Source organism: Hylaeus anthracinus, unplaced genomic scaffold (genome assembly GCF_026225885.1).
Source record: "Hylaeus anthracinus isolate JK02 unplaced genomic scaffold, UHH_iyHylAnth1.0_haploid 11985, whole genome shotgun sequence".
NCBI classification, from domain to species: Eukaryota; Metazoa; Arthropoda; class Insecta; order Hymenoptera; family Colletidae; genus Hylaeus; species Hylaeus anthracinus.
Genome location: NW_026534333.1, coordinates 3,755,293 through 3,779,279, shown reverse-complemented (window position 1 = coordinate 3,779,279; position 23,987 = coordinate 3,755,293). Strand labels below are relative to the sequence as shown.

Sequence of the window (23,987 nt, the reverse complement as noted above, 5' to 3'; positions counted from 1 at the left end):
GTGTAGCGAGCGAATGTTGAAACGAGTGCGAAATGCGCGCCGAATGAATGTGAACGAATGTGATCGAGCGACAGGTGACAAGCACGAATGATTGGCTAATGTACAGAGTGATAGGTGCGAGAATGCGTGTGTTTGAGGATACGTGTACGGGCGCCGAGAAGGAACGAGTCAGATGGATCGTTCGAGTCGAAAAATAAACATCTTTGAAAGTAGTTCCGACATTGGTGTAAGGGTATTCGAAAGAACGTTTCTTAGAGGGTGTGTCGCAATTTTTTCGTTTAAACATATCTTAAATTAAGGAATACGTATTGGCCTCGAGAAACTCTAAAACTTCCAACTAAGAAAGTTTATCGCCTAAATATTCAATAAATATGCTCGGAGCGTCGCGACGCGTGACACCAGCTCGGTATTCTGTAGATCGGTAATAGATTTTCGAACAAGTGGAGGACGGAAGGTCGAAGGAACGTCAGTTCCCGCTGTCTCCCCAGGAAGAATTCCACGGCACGCGAACGGGAGATGCACCGAAGGAATGTCATCCTTCGGGGACCTCGTGGCCCTGAGCTCAGGGACACGGTCGCGTGGCGTTGACGAATCTGTTTAGTGCCATCATAATACCCAGCCGACGGTGCCCTTCGAGAAATTGACGGATCGAAGTCTATGGAGATGTTTAGGCCAGGGAGCAACTACCGTGCCGGTTTGTTTGTGCGGTTCTGCTACGGCAACTACAAGGCCGCGTGCTTCCCTGAATATTGCACTTTCTTGCTCAGTTTCTTCCTCGCCTTTCTTTCGGTAACTTCGCGCAATCCTTTCGCCAGTGTAACAGCTCGACATCTGGACGTTTAGAATTTATTTCATGAATTAACACAGCAATATTAATTCATTTCAGTATACACAGTCGGTCCATATATATTCGTACTCTCTAAGTCTATCGAAGAAATTCGTTTGAATTAAATTTTAGTCAATATGTTTATGTATATACATATAAACGTATACATGTACAAGCTTATTCGTATACATATTTGTAATGAAAAAATTAATTTGGTAATATCAAAACTATTATTTGTATATTCGTACCCTCTACGTCTATCGAAGAAATTTGTTTGAGTGAAATTTTAGTTAAAACGTTTCTGTATATACATGTAAACGTATACATGTATAAGCTTATTCGTATACGTATTTATATGTTTATACATATAATGAAAAAATTAATTTGATAATATCAAGACTATTATTTAATTTAGTCAAACTTTTCAATAAACATAGAGGTACGAATTAAAGTGGTCATCTTCTTGTACGTCTTCCTCGCGTTATTAAATCGATTCGATGCTTTCTTACCAAAAATGTATCAAGTGTCGGTCCCTATTACTTTGTCCGAGTTATTTTGTTACCGAAGAACCTGATTTTAGTTAACAGTTTCACCCAAGCTTCTATATCTATTCGCCTCTACCCTGTAAATACAATCTACCTTAGAACCGAGCCTGCAAACCTCGATTCCACGAGTTCCAACTAAAGAATACCAATCCTTCCAAAAATCCGCGTAAAAGTCGCAATAAAACCGCGTTTATTGCGCGAATAAAGGACGCGACGTTCGATGCTACTCGAAGAAAAGAAAAGAAGAGAAAAAGCGCGTCCCGATGCGTTTGGAGAAACGAAATCGCTCTTATTAATCTGCGCAGTCGGTCGCCGGGATCCCGAATGCCTTCGACCTACCGAAGCGGGGTTAGAAGTAAAAGGAAGACCGAGTGCCAGGACGACCTTGGAGCCACGCGCCTAGGAAGGTGTTTTAAGGGCCCTATAATGGTGCCCCGGAATACCCATTCCGTTTCTTTATCCTCTGGTACCTTCGCCTCTCCCCCTTCTCTGTCTTTATCGCGACCATAACTTCTGGCCTCGTTCCCTCTCGACTTTCCCGGTTAGGATCGTCGCTGTTTACTGCAGGGAACGAGTGGGCAGCGTGGCAATGAAAGGACGAGGAAGGGGGACAGAGAAAGAAGAGACAGTCCAGGGAAACTTTCATATTTACGAGGTCGTTGCGCGTCCGTTTACGATGGTACAATTCCTGTTTGCGATATTACTTATTTTCATTAAAACGGTTGCCGGTGGGTGGCTTCTCTGGGCCAGGCAACAGGGCCCCAAGGTCGTGGGGCCCGCAAGGTAGCAGCGCGTACCGTTGCCTGCTGGCCTTATGGCCTAGCGCTGATGCACCCTAACGATGCCAGAGTATCCTTAGTCGAAGGTCTGTCAAGGATAATGTAGAGCGAACCGGGCCACGCGCAACATAGCTTCGGAACTGCTAAGCGTCCTTTCCATTTTTTCTTCTCGCTGATCGAACCAATCCAAGAGATTATTCTACTCTGGGACTGTCTGGGCCTGAAACCTCTACAAAACGAAACACAAGCTTTCTTCGGGCGCGTTACTTTACCTCTGCAATTCGAGTTCAGACTAGCTCTGCCTCTGCGAGTCGACGTTCACCTCCATAAATCAAACTTTTATCATCGCTACCTCTATAACTCGAAACGCTATGCGACAGTGACTGTCAGTAATTGACCAGACGATACTGTCTACTCTCTTTCGATAGTTGGAACGCTCTTGAATATCCAAAAATATTGGAGGACGATTTCTCTGTTCTCGGCCCTGAAACCGTATTCGTATCGAGGACTTCGAGTTTGAATTTAGATCTTATTTCATTTCAAATTTTTAACTACTCGCTTTCGTTGCCTGGTCTCGACACGTACTGAAGATTTTGCCTAAAACTACGCGAGATTAACATCGGCACATTCGATAAAAACGATTAGACATAGTTACATCGGAATACATAGAATACATAGAACATATAGTTACATGGAATAATTTCAATTTTTCCACCACGAGCCATGAGAAAACCTCTTTGAGTCATCAGTCAATGGAAATAAATCGTTAACATAATTTAACGAGGAAAATATCTCGGCTATCCGACGCACGAGATGGAAGCCGCAGCAATGGTAGCGCTTCTCCTTGAAAATATCCCAATCGATCTTTCCTCCCCTCGTGTAGGTACCTATGGAAGCCCGGCAACCGGCGTCGCGACGCCTACTCCAGCTCCACCCACGTATCTCGTACATGCGCAGCAAAAGTGCAGGGGTTGACATGTCAACGAAACCCTCGTAAAATGGGCCGTTCCTTAATCAGCTTGTCCATACTCGGAGGGTTGGTTACGTGTCCTCGTAAACGTGGATCGTTTCATTGCTCCGAGATGTCGGCCGATGAAAAGTAAACAAAGTACTCACTTCTTAATAATTATAAATCAATAGAGACGCTTGCAGAAATATAAAAAAAAAGTTGGAACGATATCTCCGTTTATTTGTCAGAATTCGAAGTATCTACAGGAGATGAATTCGCAGAGTTACTTTATGTCTAGGACTTGAATTTTAAATGATTTTTAATGCATACATTTCTTCCGGGTTGAGATAAGCAGCGATGGATCGTTAAAATGTACTTGAAAGATTTGCATCAGATTATCAGGTAATAATCCGATCAACTTCAAACTTACACAGAATATTCCTGTATGTGTTAATAATTTACTTAATTACATATTATTCCGATAGAATCGTGGCCGTTTTATCAAAGAGTGGCGGATGGAAATATCCAGTTAGAAAAATCTGTTCTAGGTAAAGCTCGCGATTAGGGACCCGGACGTTGCTGGCTCTACCTGTGCCGTAACAAGAGCAAAAGCATAAACGATACAAAGGCCGCGCTTGTACAGAAGCGAGAGTGTCTATACAAGGGCGCGACAATGGATGCTCGCGATATGGTGCAGTTTTACGAGTAGTAAGGTCGACCCGCTTCTTCTCCCTCGACCTAGCTCATGATTTAGGGTATGTTTACCTGCAGTTAAGTACCTTGACGCGTCCGTGACGGCGTGGAAGAGCCCATTTGGCGTAAATAAGGGAAACACCGTAGGGAGCCTACTTCAAACGCATAGAAATCCTAACAATTTCTGTAAACACGCACGCTCATCCCCTTTTTCGCCATACTGGCACGTAATACGCTCGAAAATCACGAGGAACCCCGACCATCGTGAGTTTATCGTGACTTTCGGCCCCTATCGATGTTTGGATTGGTGCATGTACACGTGTTAAATAGACGTTCCGGATTAGACGGCTTTAGCGACTAATGAGAAATCAAAAGACGGGAAATGTAGCTGGCGATAAGTAGAACTCGAGGACAGTTTCGATCAATTTTCACCTGATTCTCGAATTGTAGGAGATCGATTATATAACTTAATTTTATTAAAAAAGAAAGTGGAAAGAAAACGCCTGTTTGAAATGGCAATAGTTCCGACCATTTCTCTAAGATGGCGCAATATGCCATCATTGTCGTCGCCATCTAGCGTTCAAGAGGCCGAACTATCGCCTGCAACGCCTCTATCGGGAAAACGCCCAAGTTTGTTCTCAATAATTCCTTTTTTCACTGCTACATGGCGTCACTTAATGGTAAGTTACCGACAACTATCGGTACATTACCATCATGTCGGTAATTACCATATAAGTGACGCCATCTAGCGTAAGGAGTAAGAACTATTTCGCTACAAATTTGGGCATTTTCCCTCCGGTGGTGCCACTGTAACCCAAACAATACCGAGGGGGGTTGGGAGGTAAGACATAATAAATTACTCGTGTTTATACGATAAAAAATGAATTTAGTGCAATCATTTCTACACCCAGGTTAATAAGATACATGAATAACCCAAAGATATTATAGAATCTCTTTGGTCTAACCCAGTAGGACGTTCACTCTTATAAAAACTGCACAAAATCAGAAAAATCTGATTACCTCACCTAGCTTACTTCGTTGTTTTGTAGTTATTATTCTTTACATTATAAATATTGTTAAAACTGAATAGATGTAAAGTGATGAGAAGATAGGACATATGGAAAATTAGAAAGTGAGGTTAAGAAAACAGGCGAGAATCATGCAACGAAAGCAATGTAATAATCTACGTTGTAAGATTCCAAAGAACGGAATCTTTTCTTCCCTCGACATACACCTCAGAGAATAGATCGTACCAAATAACGAGAAGTTATCGTGGGGTCGCAATATTGCACTGTTTTCGAAAACGGTATTTCGTTTGCATTATATCGTTTCTAGAACTAAGAAACGTGGTTTCCTGCGCTGATTAACTGTGATCTATAAAGAGAAATAACAAAAAAAATTAAGGACAACGTTGAGAGCTACTATGACTATCCACATTGTCATTGCTGATATGTGAATTAAAAAGCAACTGCTTGGGGGGGGGGGGGGTCAAAATTAAATCTCTAGTAGAACCAGGTGATAGAGAATATGTGGAATTGTGAGAATGGACAGCAAAAACACTGCTCAATTAGTATGTCTCGTCTATCAGAGCTGAAAACACATCGGACTATATTTCGATAGTGTTCTGTATGCAGGCAGAAGACGTATATCATAGAATCGAAGCCATAAAACGTGGTGGTATTAAGAAATATTATCTCTTCTACTCTCAGTAACAACGTTGTAAGAGTGGTTACACTTTATTTTTTTTACACAACCAATCGTCTCTCTCTTTTCGATTGTACAATCTTTTACAGAATACCCTGTAAATGCGTGTGTATTTGTGTGTGACGTGTCAGTGCGCGCGCGCGCGCACCTAAGTTGTAGGTACACGTGAACGAATCTGTCTGTAATTTCGGCAACTCATAATTTATACGAAAAAGCGTGATAACACATATGTATACTTCACTTTCGAGAGCCGTTCCGTTACGAATAGGAGTTCTGTGACTTGTATCGATCCAACATTGGCTAGTAACACATAACCCCACCCCCGTGAAGAAACAACGCTACTCTCGTGTGCTCGCGATTAGTACTCATGTTTCTGGTTGCGTATCGTGTCCCACGTTTCACACGATTTCTACACGAATTTTCTAAAATTAACATGATTAATAATACCACTTGCGTTAACTGCTATAACATCTAAAAAAAAAGAAACAAAAAAAAGAAAAAGAAAAAAGAAATACATTTAAAATCACCGATAAATATTATTCGATATTTTTCCCTTCGAATCGAAAACGTTCCGAGCTTATTAATCGTAAGAATACTTCGCGATAATATTCGATCAATAAAACAACTTCAACGAGATAAAATTTCAAACTCACAGACAATATCGATATAAATCTTATCAAAATATTTTTCGCTTAACAAAAAAGAAAAAAAAAAAGAAATGAAAAGTATAAATCAACATCCTGAACATATGAAGTTCGCAAAACTCGTTCCCACAATTAACAATATCCGATACAATGTAACCAGAAGTATAGGCACTAATGTTGCCTTCGGAAAGTCAGGACTGCAAGAATGATAAAACGACCGCGACTCAAGGTTTGGGATAAAAAGAATTTAGTATTTACAGTTCGCATCCGACACCCTGCTAACTCATTAATCCGACTCAGCCAATGTTAGACCGATCGATTGCTCTGTTTGGTCATTATTATCGTCGAGAACAGACAAGGCAATGAGCCAATCCAGCATCCCACGGTACGTGACCTACGTATCAAACCTTATTCAACCTAAAGAGCCAAGACAATCGAAGGCACACGTGCTAGGATTTTGGGGTATATTAGTATATACGAGACTCGAGCGTTACATGCTTCGGTTGCATTGGATCTTTGGTCTGTACACCGATACAGCTAATACACCAGAGATGGACAAAATTCTTATTTAAATAAAAGTCTCGGGTAACGAATAAAAGATAAATAACTGTTCATTCGTTACTTATTAAATAGAAATTAACATTTTATTCGTTATGGACTATTTTATATCTCGCATTGAACGAACTTATCTTAGTAATCGATCGATAGAATTAACGTTACGAATAAATTGCTATACACTTGATTTTATTCGTCATGTTATTCCGAGTGGCGCATTATTTTATAGGCGACACGAGTTTCAAAAACTCATTCTTGTTATTTATATGTAACATATTTTTTAAAAATGAATTTTCTAATGTAAAAATAAAATAAAACAACATTTTTGTTAACTTCTATTACAAACACATTAGCAGAACAGTCGTTCTATGACCTTAAAAAAGTTAAAAATCATGTTAGAAATTCCTTTGGTTAAGGAAAGTGTAAAATAGTATAACAAAAAAAAAAACTAATGTATAATTTCTCAGTTCGGAACCACGTAATTCCAAACAGAGAAGTAAAACAACTTATTAAATTAAGTAAAGACACGTGTATTATTTCTGAGTTAAACGGTTCATTTAAGTTGTATATTTCGTTTATATTGTTGCCTCGATAAATAAGACTAAATTTAAAAATATTCTTAATTCGTTGTTTCGTTTTTTTTTAGTTAGGTGGGACTCAAAATTCTATTTCGTCTCGAGCCCCATAAACGTATAATGCGCCACTGATTAATCGAATAAAATTTTGCCCATTTCTGTAACCATGCTGCATTCAAGACGAAACGTTTTAATTTTGCTTGAGTTTATCGAAATCGATTTCGGCGTAATTGAAGCTTTCCTGCGACGCCGGCGAGACTGGCGCCGTGCTTCCGATCTCGGGAAGATCGAGACTAGCGTAGTGCAAAATTGTCGGGCCAGTTTGCAGCTTGTCGTGACTCTCGTTCTCTAACGGACTTGGCGTAGCTGTAGGCGTTGGTGTTGGCGTTTCGTCAAGCAATTTGGGAGACGATGGTTGCTTTTCGACGGTTGTACTCTCGACTGTTCCCTTAAAACCAGAGAGCGTAGGACTGGTGTTAGGAGACGCAGTTATCAAACGTGGCTTCGACAAATTCATATCGGCAAACCTCTTTGTTACAGTGTTTAATATGTGATCTTGCGAGGCCATCAAGTCGGATATCATTCGATTGACTTGTTTATCCTTTCCTCCAGGACTAGGCGATCTGTCGTTGACTACGTTCACAGACGTGTTGTTCGCTTCTGTTCCTGAAATGGAACTATTGACCGTGTTAACCCTACTAGCGGGTTCTACGATCGAACAGTCGTTAATCTTGGAAGTAACACTTAACTCTGGCGATTCGTCGTTATTCTTTTGATGAATGAAGGATTTCTCGGGCGACTGAGGACTATTTAAGGAGAAGGGGAAGATAGTCGCCGAGGAACCCGTCGGAGTTGCTCGCGGAGGCGAGGCAGGAGTACTCGACAAGCTCTCTGATTCGGGACTTCCGTTTAGGGGTAGGAAGCTAGGCGCTTTTACAGGCTTGTTACCGGCTTGGATCGCGATCGGTTGGGAACGCAACTTCTCCTTCCTACTACCCGTTCGCGTTGGTTTACGGTTACTTCGATTACTCATATTCATGTTTATGTAGTCTTGTTCTAAGTTTGTTCTCGATTTAAAGTTCATCTCGACGTAATCGAAGGGTGGACGTCGTGGAAGATCAACCGGTGCCGTTCTCGTAACCCCTAAAACGTAAGTAACCGCTATGCGTCATAAAGAAACAATCATTCAAAAAAATACAATAATAGCTACGGATCGATAAGTCAATTCTTGCAGTGTTTCAGAACTACGAGATCGCTTTGGAACGAATTTCTCACCTGGTGGCCCATTAGATTGGACGCATTCTTCTTGCATAGGCGACGAAATTAGCTTTGGACTCGTATCGGAGTGGGACCAATCCTCCATTACACCACGCATTCTCATGTATGGGCCTTCTGCCTCTTCCACTGGCTTCAAAGTAGTAAACTCGGGTTTATGTGTGGAAGCAGAAGACGTTACATGTACATGACTATGGTTCTGATTGGCAGTGATTGTATTATTATTGTTATTACGATTGATCTGTAAAATTAAACATTATTTTTTAAATAAAATTTAGTCAAAGATTTATTAAAAAGTTAAATAATAATGAATACCTTATTAATGCGACTCATATCGACGTACGGGGCAGTGGTCGACGATGGCGGTTGTCCAGGAGACATATCAACATAGGAACTGGTGTCGGTGGCAGTAGAGTATGAATGCGATTGAGAGTGTGACTGCGAATAAGACGAAGGCGATGAATGAAGTGTTGTAGAAATACTGGGTTTTGTGAAATCCAATTCCATTAGATCTTCCATGCGTTCAGAGGCAATGGAACAACCGGAGTTGTGCCCCCAAGAACTAGACAGCAATGGCGCCGAGTTGGATTTGGTAGAACTCGAATTCTCGCAACCAACGGGCAATGGTGCAGTGATTACATTGGCTAACCTCCCAATCTCAGGTCTTTTAGACCTACTGCCTACAGAGAAAGCTCGTACTCTGCTGGCTTCCTGTTGAGTAATGTCCAACCTATCCAAAACAGCGCGAGACATTGAGCTGTTTCATTTCTCTTACCTATGTTTGTAATCGCTATCTTACAAAATTTACATGAATACCGTACCTATTCTTACGATGCCTATTCACGGGTTCTGGCCGAGATCCAATGGAATAGGCTCTCGCTGGTCTAGCTTGTAAATCATCACCTGGCGGTAGGAAGCTAATTACTTTATCCAAATGATATTCGGAGAACCGTAAGTCTGTACTAGGTGTACCAGACGTAACGGAACAGCTACTCCCACCGTGCTGAGACGTATCATCGGAAAAATGGCCATTGTGACTATGCGAAGGATCCATATCAACGTAACCGTTGTTTCCAACAGGTGCCATAGGTACGTAACCCTCTGGTAAAGTATTAGTTTCTTCGATAAGAGATGACGCCCGCGAGTGCGAATGCCCTGTCCCTACATTCATCGGCATATAGGCTCCACCGCTGCGACCAGGACTCGAATCACAAGGACTGTACATATCCATATAGGAACTCTGCTGCCAATACAGCAAACGACATGTGTTATTATTTCATTTTTATAGAAATAATTAATAGACTAAATCGAAGAAGAGTAAAATATGTACATCCTCTTATGACAAGTTATTCTGAGAAGAACCGAGTAATAAAACTGATAGCTCACCTGGGAAGGAGAATGTGACTTGAAATTTGGCGAATATTTGTAATGCGAGTGCGACATAGTCCACGGAGCATAATCGTCGCCATTCTCCTCCAAAATGACAGGCTCGTCGGGCGTCAAAGAATGTCCATATCGGGATACCGTGCCCTCCTCTAATACACTTTCGCCACCATCGTCCATCGAGAGGGATGAGCCCGCGGAATCAGTGGAATAAGCTCCGGAAGCGGGACTGAGAGGCATCGAGCCGATCGGCGGCGAATAGGAAAGGCCTCTCGCGTACATAGAATGCGGTCTCAGGATGTGAGACACGAAATGAGTCCGAGGATGGCTCAGTATCGATGTAGGGTGACTCTCGCTGGTGGTACGAGCCCTCGAGGGTAAGCTGTCACATCTGTCGCGTCCGTTTGGACCTATAAAAAGATGATAGTTAGAGACATCGTCGCGAAACATCGAGCACAGGCAACAAAATTTTGAAAAACATCCATCCTCCCAGCATAGCAGCGGTTAGTTCGTTTGCATATCCAAATGATTCCATATAGATATCTGTATATATTTATGCATATTCATTTAATATAATTTGTTATTCATATAAACATATATTTTAGGTCAAGCAATGGATAGTGATTAAAGAGATGATTCCAAAACGGCGGGACAAATCAGGCGGAGTATATATATATATATATATATATATATATATATATATATATATATAATCGATGCGCAGGAGGTTGCAAAACAATCAAGGAAGAATGTGTCGCATTCGGAGTGAACAGAGGTAACGTGAGAAACGTTACTCGAAAGGAATGCCGCACGAAATATTCCATTGACCGCTTTGCGCGACGAAGAGAACGGAAGAAACAAAAGGAAGCGTTACTTCGTTGTGAAGTAAAGTGCAACTGATCGCATGCGAGTAGAAGCTTGCATATCTACGGCGATAGCGATGATTACGCGAAGAACCGTAATTATATATTACGCAACAGCAATAGTATCGATTGTTTTACGAGCAACTTTATCGCAACCTTTAAGTCCGACCAAAACGGACGAAGAAATAGAGAAGGGGTAACAGAAAAACAGGACACAGCGAGGCAGAGACACTTAAAGAGAAACAAAGAATATCTCTTGCTGACTTATCGTATGACGAAATAAAAATACATACAGCGTAAAACTGATCTTTTAGATGATTGCATTTGATTGATAATAACGGCAGCTAAGGGCAGCGACAGGGTTCTCTGGTGGGATATTGTCGCGGTTGTGGTTGTGATGGTCACGGTAGCGGTCGTAGTGATGGTGATAGTGGTGCTAGTTGTTGTTGTTGTTGTGACATTAACGGATTGGGAATTATTGGCGGAATGGGGATGACTCGCTACCGAATGACGACGTCTAGTAGTAGTGGCACAGTTGGTATTAGTCGTGGCAATCCCAGCAGTCCCAGCACCGGTACCAGCAACGACTGCAAACCACACAGCTCTCACTGTCGTACAATTACTTCCTTTTTCGTCTATTTTTTCAGAAAGATTCATTGACTCGATGCTGATAATATAACGATGATTCGATAAAAAAAAGTCGCTATAAAATACGACTTTCTCTGGATGATTTTACTTAATGGACGATATTTTTAATTGTAACTTTTGTAAATTTGATCATTACTTTGTTTCAAGTGTTTACATTTGTTTTTCTCTGCTCGATTTCGTTAATATGTATATATACTACCGTCTACCAACGCGAGATTGAAAGATATTGTGCAATACCTAGGAACTTGGATACGAGTTCGCGACGATCTAATCGATAAAACGTCGTCAACTTTGCTACAATGTTATGAAATTAAAAAAAATATCGGAAATTTTATACAATTATATTTTTTTTCTCTAAAATGAGTCTACCAATTATTCGACATGTTTATCTAGAAACAAAAATGTTTATTTACGATAAAAGGATAACGTATAATAATTCGATTCGACTGAATTGTAATCGCATCTATCACCCTTCGATACCCACGTGTCATGACAATGGAAAAAGCATACAACTACAATGACAGAAAACAGACCCGTGACTGTATTGCAAGAAGAGGTACTCTGAGTCTGATTAGACTGCTCCTGTTCCTGCAGTGGGTCCACCTGCTCCTTGTGCGTCCTGTGTTCCTCTGTAATACCCGCAACCCATTTGTGTTATTCTAAAGCTAACTTTTCAATTGTACATATCGTGATTCAGCTGATATTTTAAAGCATATAATATAGCACAGTTATGGTATGGTCTAAAGAAATCTATATCTTGGGCAACTTACACATGGATATAAAAGGAATACGTAAGAGGATGATTCCTGTACAAAGGTGCATTAAACATCGAGTGTTCGAGAAAAGTCAAATGCTAGAATATTATAAACACGCAGTAAACTTATTTACATAACTGAAAGTGTGTTTCTGTGGTCGATGATTGTGAAAAGAAATTGCGATAAACCATAACTGATATAGTTAGTGTCAAGATGTGCTTAGGAATGAATGATATTTTCAGGGTAAGGCTTACCCAAAGGTGAAAAATTATGGAATTTTTGTCCAGCATGTCGACGTGGTAGAACAAAGATTGGCTTGCTGGCCTCTGTCGCAGAACAGCTACGCATTCTTTGTCGTGGTTCCACATCGTCTTTACTACTGCTAGAATTACTCATAGCATTCATGATAGCGGCATGCATATTGCTTGTAATGTTGCTATCTTCAGCTTCCATCCACAATTCTCCACCACCAGTGATCGCTGAACGACCTACTTCCATATAGAAGATACGACCCATATGTCCGCATCGTCTTATGCAATTTAACTATGAAATAAAAATTGTTCATTAATTACATTCCTTAAACCTAATAAACTTTTTCACAAATTTCAGACTATGTCACTTATTAAGATAGCAAGCTTACAGGAAATTCAATAGAATCCGAATTATCCTTTGCTCCAATTTTCACCAGACTTAATGTTCGATCAGTTAAACATAGCCTATAGGGACCAAAAATATTTTTTCGTTCGCCTAGTCCTTTTTTCTGCATTGTAACTTGCCATACATGTTCTGAAATAAAACATTATGGTTATCTCGTTAGAATTGATACTATATAGCAGTACTGCGAAGAGAAAATTTGTTTAATTTTAATGTTATAAGTCATATTCTTAAATATTACTTTTGTTTTTCATGGGTTTGTGTATCTTGTAAACTATTCTTATATCGAATAACAATTTTGTTCGCAGCATCTCATACAACACAAATTGTACATACAAGACGTTCTTCATAATTTTTGTCCTTCTCTCCTACATAAATTATTTTTATGATTACTGTGGTATATATATTTCACGCATATTTTACTGTGTTTTCCCATTAAGTCTGATGGGTAATTGTTGCCTTTAAGAATAGTTCTTATTATTTTTATATTGCCTTCTTTGAAATTTGTATACAAAAGTTGAACTGCCCTGTTCTGTTATATTTTATGTTAGCATATGGTTTAACGATGTCAACATCAAAATTAAACAAATTTCGGAAGGTTCACCGTGATCAACAAAATTAAATCAATCTCTTTATTATGTATTGCACAATTATAAATCAGTTTCTTTCAAACATTATTTATTATTATGAGACGGTTTCGTTCGCAAGTAAAGTAATAAAGATATTTCGTTACTATCGAGAGAATTAGTTAATCCATCGTTAAATTGCATTAAATAAATTATTAAATTGTATTATACAATGATCACGCAAGTCGGATACATTTTTTAGAATTCTAAACATATAAGGAAGTTCGATTAAATAATTACGAAATCAACTTTACAAATCAAACGTCTACATTATTATAAGAGAACAGTTTTAAAGTAAATTTGTAAAAAGAAAAATTAATCTCTAATTCGAGAGATCCGCTAATAGTTTGCCTTTATCGAGGTGTTTGCGCGGAAAAGTGAAGCCTGAGACACGCTGTTATAGACAATGACGCATTTGAAATACAGGTAAACAACTGGCCCGAAACTCCAAAACATCGAAGTTTACTGCCGCTCGTTATTTACGAGGGATCGAGGAAGAGAGCGCGACCATCGAAATTATCAAAGAAATTTTCGTCCACGAAACGCGTTCGTCTTCAATATGCGGTCTAATTCTAATTCAAACCGTAATAGCACATTACCAAATATAGGCCGAGGTTGTTCTCCATCGGCCACATCTCCGGTCTGAAGTAAAAGCATCGCCTTCAGCCATTCGTCCAGTTCTTTTTCGCTCTCGAGAATCAAACAGAAGCATTCGTCTTTCGTATACAACGCGATAACGTGCTTGTGTTTAGTGTCCTCGCGTTTATTGATATTGAAGCAGCTGTTTAGTATGATCCTACGCTTCGGCGGCTGCCTATTGTCGAACTTCTTTTTGCCATCGTAGTATTCGAGACAGGCGGGGTATCCTGGCGCCTCGCCGCGCAACACGAAGTATTTCTTCTTTTGGGTCTTCAATTTCTTTACATGGCCGCAGCGAACAACGGGACCTCCTGAAGGGGAGACTAAACCCCTGCCCGAAGACATCGCCGCGGTGACGATCAAAAAGGCCGTCGTTGCGATGAATCTTACGAGACCTCTAATCACACCTTTCTATCCGTATTATTTATATGGTACGAAGCAATCGTGGATAATTGGTCGCGTGCATCTTGTACCAAAACATGCTATTCCGATAGTTCATCGTAGACAGAATGCGTAATCCCACCCACGTTGCCGTAAGGAGCTCGTACTACACTTCCGTTCTCAATTATTACTTGAGAAATACGATCGTGGAATCCGTGTACGCGTGACCACGTTTCACTGCTTTCGCGCACATGTTTTCGAAAAAAGAACAAAAATAACGTTTTCTCAAAACTCGCGTAATCGTGTTGTATTGTTTTTCTCCGCGCAACGTGTCCACCGTGCTGCTTTTATCGCGGAAAGGTCGTCGTCGATATCGTTGTACCCGAAGCACGCTAACGATGGAAGCACGTGTCGGGGGTAAATAAGCAATAACACGCCACCACGGTGCATGTGTACTCAACGTGTACTAAGGGCGTTGCATACTGCCCGACGCACCACGGACAAAGGTGTATTATCGACTGACCACGTTTTTCCGAGGTTATCGAATTAAAAAAAACGGCTAATCCCACGACGCGGAGACCCGAAAACTTGTTCGCAGGGCAGATTTCTCGGAAAAACCTGGAATCCGTGTACCTGCTCAGCTTTCCGCGATGGCGATTCTCGCGTAGCTCTAGCTCTGGGTTCCACCTGTCACGCGTTTTCGCCTAATTTCGCCCACCGCGATTTGTGGGCTCTGGTATATTACTCAGGACGGGCTGCGCGCAGTCTAAGTCTAAGCTCGAAAATATTCACCACCGTTTACAGCGTTTTACGTTTTTTTTTTTTTCACTTGAAACGTCTTTATCAGAGAACCGCTTAAAACCTCCGAGAATTGTTTTTCTGGGCTACGAGGCTCGTACACCTGTTTATCGCGTCGAATAACACGATTTACTGCGTGGTCGTCCACAATGGTTGGCGCGTATATACGTACACAGGCTGCACATATAAAGAAACGGTTGTACACACGATGATACAAGATAGAGAGAGACAGACACACGCGGGCGTGTTCACGTGTACAATGGGCCAAGCGGATTCTTGCCGTTTAAGGGGAAAATCACCAAGCTCCGGCTAACCTCTCTTCTTTCGTGGCGAACAGCTCGTTTCGCGTACGAAGAAAGCGCTTCGCGTCTGTGCAAAACCGTTTTCCCACTGACGGACTAGCTTTCAACCTTTTCAAACACCTAACCTATACACGCGTATCTACTCGCGGTGACATTTATCAATTTTTTAAATGTCTGAGGCGTACAACAGTCGCATTCGTACAGAATGGAAAATACCATTTTTGAGCATTGATCGCCAGAAACCAATCGATGCTCTATTCAGAAATGAAACAACAGTGTTTTAAAAAGTATCAGAAATTTGACAAGTGATGAGTTTTAAGTTGTCAGTTAAATGTCAATATACAGAGTTACACCGTAAATTCACAAAGTTTTAATCGTGTCACTCGCGAAGCGAAAATGCGAATGCAGCGAGCTATCGCTGCGGACAGAGCATCGTTATATCACAGTAATTCGTGGGACGCACATGGATTTGTATGTATCGAAAGGTTAAATTTGCTGTGCGCATCGATGTTGCGCAGCCGTCAAGAGTTTTAGCGCGCGAGACTGATCTGCGTCGCGAAGAAGAAGAGGGACAGCCAGAGCTTGGGAACTTTCCCCTTAAACGGCAAGAATCCGATTGGCTCGTTGTACACAACGCAGACGGAAGCATGCGCGCGCGCGCGCGCGCACTCCTGGCGGCTGGCTTGTTTGCTCGTTCGCGAGTATGTTTAGAGGAAATACGTAGAGAGGCAGAGAAAAAGAGAGAGGGCAGACAACGCACACGCAGGTGGGTGGTTGAACCCCTGTTATCGTCGGTTGGCGCGATGTAAAGGCGGCCTGTCTCGGATAAATAGGCTATTGTCAAGGGCAGAATGGTTTTTTTTTTCTCATGCGCAATAAGTAAGCACATCAAAACACGATGGCATTCCAGGTCGATGCGAGGTACACGCACTATTCTTCCCACACCCCTTGTATATCGAGCACTTCGCGGAAACACACGTACGGAGTTCACGGTGCTGTTAACAACATCACGGCAACGTGTACGCCTCGTCTTGAACGCGAACTCCCGAACGAGCACAACACGCGAAATCCGTTCACGGTAATCACATCTGCTCGAGGTGAAAAATTTGGGTCTCCTTTCGTACCCACCATCCCTCTCTGCCCCCTACCGCCCGCGTGCGAGCGAGCGACAAATAACCGCGTCACTTTGCGTTCACGAACCTGTGGCTTGACTATTTTTCCGTATAGCCAAGTTAAAGATCACCCGATTCCGTGGTACCTCCCGCCCACGTCAACATTCACGAACGACACGCACATATATCTTCGACTTTTTTCCGTCGCACGCATAGACAGCTAAATAGGCGCTCATGTCCATCTTGTAAAGGTCATGTGTATGGTAAGCTCCGCAGTTGTAAACAAGATGTACGCAGGCGCTAACCGCTCGAATGGCGGCGGCGACGGCGACGGCGGCGACTCGATACGCGATACGCCACGACTGTAAGTACACGGAACGTACGTAAGTATTTACGTACATACACATGCCGGGTGTCTCCTTTGCAGTGGCGTAACTATCATGTCGACTAAACACCGCAATGCGGTGGATCCTCCCGGAGGTCATTCAAGTTGCGCCTACATCCTTCCGAGAAACGTAAGTTATCGACAATCGAGGCTGGATGAAGTGTGCCTTTTAAATAGTGAATAACGAACGGCTCGTTTTATTTGACACTTTCAAATCATGTAAAATATCGTTGGATCTCGGTAAATCGAAGTCGAAAGGAAAATATTTCGGGTTATAGAGAATCTTTATTCGAATTTCGATTAATAGAAGCTCGGTAAGCAGACTCGACTTACGCAGGCGGCTGAAAATAAAACGGAAATAACGAAAGAGTTTTTCGATTTACGCCGTTTTATTTGAACTCGAGAATGATCGATAAATTTTATATTGATCGTTGCGCGTGTAAAGACTACGTAAAAGTGAATGGCCATTTATCGAATGCAGAAAGTATATCATCTTTATTTGCTCGTTCTTACTCACTATTATTTTCACGCGAGTCATCAAAACATTGTTTCGTCATCTTTGTTAACGTAGGAAACTTTTGAACGTTTAAACCGAGAACGGTAGATGGCCATCCCGTTTCATAAAATTTTCGAACGTTGAATAATCGTAAAGTTCTAAAATTAATTCTTTTCATTTTTTTATTGCGGATCGAAATGGATAATTCGAAAAATTTGCTTTTCAGAAATCATTTTTCGATGCTGGCTATACTTGCCAACTTTTCAAAATAATAATTCGATTTCATTCGAGCTAGTTTATTTAAAATAAACACAGCCAGGCCTAGATGCCATTTCAAATAACAGTCGCCAAAAGGAATGCGACTGAAATAGCATTTTAAATATAACATGAAAACTTAAGAAATAATACAATTTTGTTTGAACAACAAACGAGTAAAGTAAATGTAATCTATTTTGGTTTGACAATGAGAAGTAGAAGTAGAATAATACAAACTATGAACCAGAATAAAATTGTAAACAGAAATATTTTGTCGGTCATCCGCTTGAACGATTTATTTTATATGATCTATATGCAAATTCAAGAGCTGTTTATATTTTCACGGTTAGAAGGAATTTATGGTGCTATCAGTGCCAGTGGCGCATCTATGCGCGCGTCGAACAATGAATGACTTAACACAACTATGAGAACTATAACCATAGTTGAAAATATGCGCAACACTTTGGTTATGATACAATTTTCAACCATTATATTTGTTACGCCACTGCTTCCTTTAATATCTCACACTGACATAGGGCGTCGCAATATAGAGACGCGCGCTTGCACGAACATATATGCGTGCTTTCAAGTCAAGGTGGACGACTATGGATACACACATTTTGCTCGCGTCTTTCTAGGTATTGGATCCTCATCGGCAGTGTCATTTGTAAACACATACGTAAGCATATAAATAAATTCCACTGTACTAATCGGTCGTATTAATCGTCTTTAGCAGTATTGATGAAATTTCTAGTAAATAGTGAGTCATAATATTGTATAATTTAAAAATTAAACATGGATGTGATTAAATTTACGTTTAATAAAAAAATATATGTGACAGTTATATTATTTATATAATTGAATGATCCTGTTATAATATGTAGATAAGTGAATTACGTGTTTCATAAAGCCCCCTGAAATATTAGATATTCGTATACAAGGTTCAGAGTTCGTATTCGACCGTTTTTTTTTTATATGTGATTCGTACCCGCGCGTACGAAAATATAGATTACAAATGGAAATAATTAAAAATTATAAAATTATATTTTTATTGCATCGGAGGATAAAAAATTTTTCTGAATAATCTTGAACTTAATTATTGAAAAAATACATTTTATGGTGGTATAACAACATATCTTAGGTTACATAAATACAATTTAAACGTATAAAAATAAAATATTTAATTTATAGATTATTAATCCATTTATACTCAAAGAATACTGACTTTAGGTGTTCTGGAAATTGGGTATCTCTTGTTTCGATATTCTTTAGAAATGAAGATATATTTACAAGCCTTATAGGTCTATTGTGGAAGAAAATCAGAATATCTAATTATCGCTATATAAATGATCTTTGGTATTAATTATGATATGTAAATCAGCAACTTCTCAATGGAACAATCAGTCATGAATAATAATACCTTACAAGTAATACAATGTATCAGAAAGTGATGGATTAGGTTCCAATTGTAGATTTTGTCCGACAAGAGAGACGAGTTTATGTGCATACTGGCAAGGAGCTGGAACTTTTATAGTGCCAGGCCAATTATAATATAAGTGGCAAAGCTTATACGTCAATCGTTGTATATGTTCAGCCTTCATATTTTTATTATCGTAGGCAACAATGTAGTGTGTTGGCGATACTGTACCCATTCGTATATTCTGAGATACCAAGAAGAAATCGTAAAGATCCGCTGATTTCGTTATATGAGAATCCACAATTGTCCCTGGTGGCGGATTCTGTAGGTCCTTTGACTAAATGTACATAAATAAATTATATGATTAAACGGTACAAATTATCAATGCATGTTTTTTTTTCGTTTAAAAACTTACAGCTTTTGTAAATAATCGCGTGTTGATACGTTTGTGAACTATCACAACGGTTAACGTCGGCTGATAACTTGGTTCTATATTTTTAAATGTTGCCAACATTTGTTTTACTTCATACTTAGTAACAGTTTCTATTTGACCATCGCCAACACCATCCCGGTATACGATAATACGATCCGGGTACAGTTTATTATGCTGTAATAGAAAGTGTAATAATACTTTACATACCCAATTCGATATCGATTCCGAAATTCTAATGCATGTATACAATAATAATTAGTTACCTTGTAGTAAGCTTTTATTGCTGAAATTAAGCAAATCTGTAGCATATCAACTAGTTCTTGGTGTCGACCTTGTAGACAAATTTTACTGTGCCAAGTTGTTAGTGCTTTGTCGAGACTCGCTACAAATCCTGCAACGCTCCCTTTTGTTGATTGACCAATACCTGCATGATACACGTCTATTCCACATATCATGCAATTGTCCTAATACAGTAACATTTAATAATCATATCTATTTTTTTAAGCAAAATTAAAGTTAGAAATATCTATTTCGTACCATTGGCACAGCTAATGCCCAAAGTGCACCACCTAATTTACAGTTAATTTGTAAGGCAATTTTTTCTGTTATACTTTTTAACTTATCCCCGCGAGAAATAGTTCTGGACATAATTACTTGAGAAGGTATAGGCATTTCAACGCAGCACACTCTACAGAATAAGTAGCATAATTACACTAGGAAGTAATCATTTTTAGATGAACAAAGCGACAGTGTACCTCTTCACTGCAGAATATCTATCGGTTCGATTTGTAGGAAATATAATAATCGCTAAATTTACTGTTTGTTGAATGTTTCTGCGTAATTCTTGTACGTATGTTTCAATTCTATCATCTCTTAAACAAACCATGTGTGGGTCCCTAACAGATATACCCATAACTTTTGCTACATTTTTGAACATACTAACAAATTCCTGTGCACACCTCGTATCCTTTTGACAGTGCAAAACGCACCATTGATTTAAATTAGTCTAAAAATATAATATAATATAATATAATTATAAAGTTTAAAACAACGTGATATCAAATTTTATACATATATGGAAAATACTTACAGTTCGATATACAACATTTCTACAAGCAGCAGAACTCCATTCTGCAGGTCTATTAGGTGGAGCTGTAAACTTTCTATTATTACCAAAACATATCTCTTCAGGCTCGAGAGCTCTTCCACAAAAATCTACTATATCTGATTCTAACTCTAAACCCCAATTAGCTAATATTTGTCGCGGTACTTCGTTATCTTTTATTTGCTGTACAAATTGTCTTAACTCAGCACGACGAGCATTAGGTGACATTTTAGTTATTGCATCCAGATCTTTCATTACTCTAAAGTCTGAACGAATACTTTCAGTTAGAGTTGCTATATAACATAACTCAGGAACTAACAGTATCAGTCTTTCTTGTGTCTATATTTGAAATAACAGAAACAATCAATATTTGAATTTTATATTCGTATAGCAATAACAAAGAAAGTACTTACACCACCAGCTGGTAACTTAGTTTTAGAACAATGAACCAATAATGGTTGGCCTAAATCTTTTATTTGTAGGTTCCAGTGCTGCTTATAATAATCCACTAAAGATATTTTATCATTTTCTCTCTGAAATGTATATGTTGGGTCTTTTTCCCACGCAATATCATCAACACGGTAAGTTTTATTATTATACCTTGTAAAAACGGATAATCCAATTAGTTCTCTCATTATCTTTTGCTGAAAGTTCGGATCCTTTCCAAAATTAACCCTGTATGTTGATTTGAAATAATGTTAGATTAAGTTTATATTGTTTGATACTTCACAAAATTGTTGGTGTATCTTACATTATATCACGCACTGTTTCCGTACGCATGACACGATGTTTTACATCTATGCATAACTTTAAACCTCCATCGTATTCATTAATAGCTGTGACATAGCCTGGCCACACTTCTAATTTGTGTTGTGGTACTGAATGTACACCTTTTGGATTTAAATTATGTCGTCCCATGCGAATTAAACTGAGAGATCGCATAACACGACCAAGTAAGACATTGAAGAATGGGATGTTCTCTGACATACTTTGCTCTTTTTTGTATGTTAGGGTTAGTGTTACAGTAGACCCATCCATAGGATGCGTAGATTGAAGAACAGTTCTCTAAAATTTGTATGTCATACATATTTGTAAACACTTTCTCTTACTATTATTATTACTTACATCTGTTTGTAATTTTTTAGGCAAATAGAGCATAACACCATCGAATACTCTTGTCTCTCCTAACACTTCTTTCTGTTGATAAAGAAGTTTTGACCGAAGTGGTCGTGAATCTATGTCAGGATTAAATTTAATCTCGTAATTGAACAAGCATCTCTTAGCTATTAGCTTGAGATTTATGTAGTTTGCACTTAGTTGTATCCTAAAAGTTTATTGCTATCTTGTAATCTATTCTATCAATTGTTTAAACGTATTTATTAAATATTATCCATATATATGAACACATACGGTTTTCCACTTGTGCCTTGTCGAGAAATTGGTTTATCTTTTGGATGCGATGATGTCGAAGTTTGAGTTGTATCTTGTACTGTGAGGTCTGATAATTTACCCAGCATTCCTTGATCATCTGCAGATGATTCTGGAACATTTTGTCGTGCTATAGGCTGTTCAATGTGTTGTCCAACTGAACTGTAAGAGTGTACATAATAAATATATATAAGAATATCTCCGAATGGTATTTATTACACGCAATTAATTAAGGTACAACTTTAGATAGAATTAAATTATTAGCCCTGTAATACATTTTAAACTAAAGGAAAAAGAAGGTTTTTATTTGACTCTAAATAACATACCTAGTAGCCTTAATTCTGCTAAGTATAGATGCTCTACCTTGACCAGTAGTTGGTGTCTGTAGTAATGAAGGGTTTACTGTATCAGATTTTCTTTGCACAACCATTTCCAATAGCTTAGCTCTTCCTATTCCTACACAAGGATTAGGCAAAATGTCAGCAGTACTGCTGGTCATTGATAAAGATTGAGCTGCAGCTGCAGCTTTAGCTTCAGCTTCTGCTTTTTCCTTCTCCATTATCATTCTTAGGAGAATTCCTCCCCTTCCTTTGCTCATCTGCTTTCCTCTGTCGTTATCCATTGCAAATACTTTTTATCTAATTTTTAGAAATAAGTCTAAAAAAATAACAATAAAAGAAGAAACTATGATAATAGAAATATAAATGCAAATATGAATCGTTTTAGTCGGATTATAAGTTAAAGTTTCATTAAGTAAAAATTCTATAAAGGGCAAATAAAAAAAAAAATCCAGAGGTCTGTGAAAGTATGTATAACGTAAATATCATACGTACGAGCATGTTTTTTTATAACTATATTATAAAAATAATTTAATTAAATTGTGTAGATTTGAAAAAAAAATAAAAAAGCATGAGACGTGTATGTACATGCGTAATTTACATAAGTATAAATTCAAAATGAAATTTCTGAAAAGTCCGAAAATGAAAGTAAATAAATGTTCGATATCGAGATTATAAATAGGATTCATCTACATTATTTTATTTACAAATAATTAAATAAAAATTAAGGAATTAAAAATACAGATACTACGTTTGTTTTCTTACAACAATTTTATCACGTTTATATTTTTTAAATATATTTCTTTATTTTTAACACGGTACTGAAATATATATTACGAAAAAGTAAGAGATCTAGAAAATTAATATCAGATTAGTTTTTGCTTACTTTGTTAAATAATGTGCAAGGATAGGGAATCCTACAGAACACGATAAACGGAACTCACGTGCACAGGCACTGTACAGAACTGTGAGACTCAGGCTTATGGCGGTATGGCCCATAAGTTATAGGTAAGAACGTATACATATATATGGCCCTACACTCCTACGCATTCGAAAGCGAAGGTAACAACACAACACGAATGGATGATAGCATAACCTAAAGTTAAGGAGAATTTACATTTGTTTCACTAGAGTTATGGAATACTTTCATTAGAATGCTTTATGAATTTTCTAGGGACATTTCGTAGAGTCCTCCATGTTACATCAAATATGGCGGCAGGAGGAATTTTAAAATCGAGCAAGTAAAATTACACATCCGCGTAGTAGTAGTGTTCAAAAGTGTTTTATAGCTTTTATATCAAATTTGTTTTGCGAAATGAAGGAAGAGCAGACATTCACCATGAATATAGATGGTAAGTAACATTTTCTGTAAACTTAATCAATACCTGAATAGAATATATTCTGAAACAAATCTACTCGTTCGG

General features: G+C 38.9%; 2 protein-coding genes and 1 long non-coding RNA gene across 12 annotated transcripts; 1 reads left to right on the top strand and 2 right to left on the bottom strand.

Annotated features, from left to right (window-relative positions):
* Positions 1–5,515: 5,515 nt before the first annotated feature.
* LOC128887319 (insulin receptor substrate 1) lies at positions 5,516–16,937 on the bottom strand. 8 transcript variants are annotated; one of them, XM_054143089.1, is made up of 12 exons: positions 16,355–16,496; positions 14,074–15,469; positions 12,835–12,980; positions 12,449–12,737; positions 11,973–12,068; positions 11,085–11,378; positions 9,932–10,338; positions 9,367–9,788; positions 8,861–9,275; positions 8,546–8,786; positions 7,798–8,413; positions 7,485–7,718 (listed from the first exon to the last, which is right to left on the bottom strand). In XM_054143089.1, exons 2-12 carry the CDS (start codon positions 14,456–14,458, stop codon positions 7,619–7,621), a joined length of 3,411 nt encoding a protein of 1,136 aa, XP_053999064.1. In that variant the 5' UTR covers positions 14,459–15,469; positions 16,355–16,496; the 3' UTR covers positions 7,485–7,618. The 8 variants fall into 8 exon arrangements, with proteins under 8 accessions (XP_053999060.1, XP_053999061.1, XP_053999062.1 ...); XM_054143085.1 differs by lacking the exon at positions 16,355–16,496 and adding an exon at positions 16,795–16,937 and having other exon boundaries at positions 5,516–8,413; XM_054143086.1 differs by lacking the exon at positions 16,355–16,496 and adding an exon at positions 16,723–16,864 and having other exon boundaries at positions 5,516–8,413.
* A 4-nt stretch (positions 16,938–16,941) lies between these two features.
* LOC128887336 (uncharacterized) lies at positions 16,942–18,003 on the top strand. The gene is made up of 3 exons (XR_008460013.1): positions 16,942–17,070; positions 17,134–17,405; positions 17,814–18,003. It is a non-coding gene; the product is annotated as an uncharacterized LOC128887336 (long non-coding RNA).
* A 124-nt stretch (positions 18,004–18,127) lies between these two features.
* Positions 18,128–23,963, bottom strand: LOC128887321 (piwi-like protein Ago3). 3 transcript variants are annotated; one of them, XM_054143094.1, is made up of 12 exons: positions 23,450–23,963; positions 22,552–22,882; positions 22,208–22,387; positions 21,923–22,121; positions 21,549–21,862; positions 21,211–21,472; positions 20,783–21,136; positions 20,448–20,698; positions 20,230–20,380; positions 19,956–20,156; positions 19,675–19,866; positions 18,128–19,596 (listed from the first exon to the last, which is right to left on the bottom strand). In XM_054143094.1, the coding sequence occupies exons 2-12, from the start codon at positions 22,845–22,847 to the stop codon at positions 19,264–19,266; spliced, it is 2,733 nt and encodes a 910-aa protein (XP_053999069.1). In that variant the 5' UTR covers positions 22,848–22,882; positions 23,450–23,963; the 3' UTR covers positions 18,128–19,263. The 3 variants fall into 3 exon arrangements, with proteins under 3 accessions (XP_053999069.1, XP_053999070.1, XP_053999071.1); XM_054143095.1 differs by having other exon boundaries at positions 22,552–22,863; XM_054143096.1 differs by lacking the exon at positions 23,450–23,963 and having other exon boundaries at positions 22,589–22,724.
* Between the last annotated feature and the right edge of the window lie 24 nt (positions 23,964–23,987).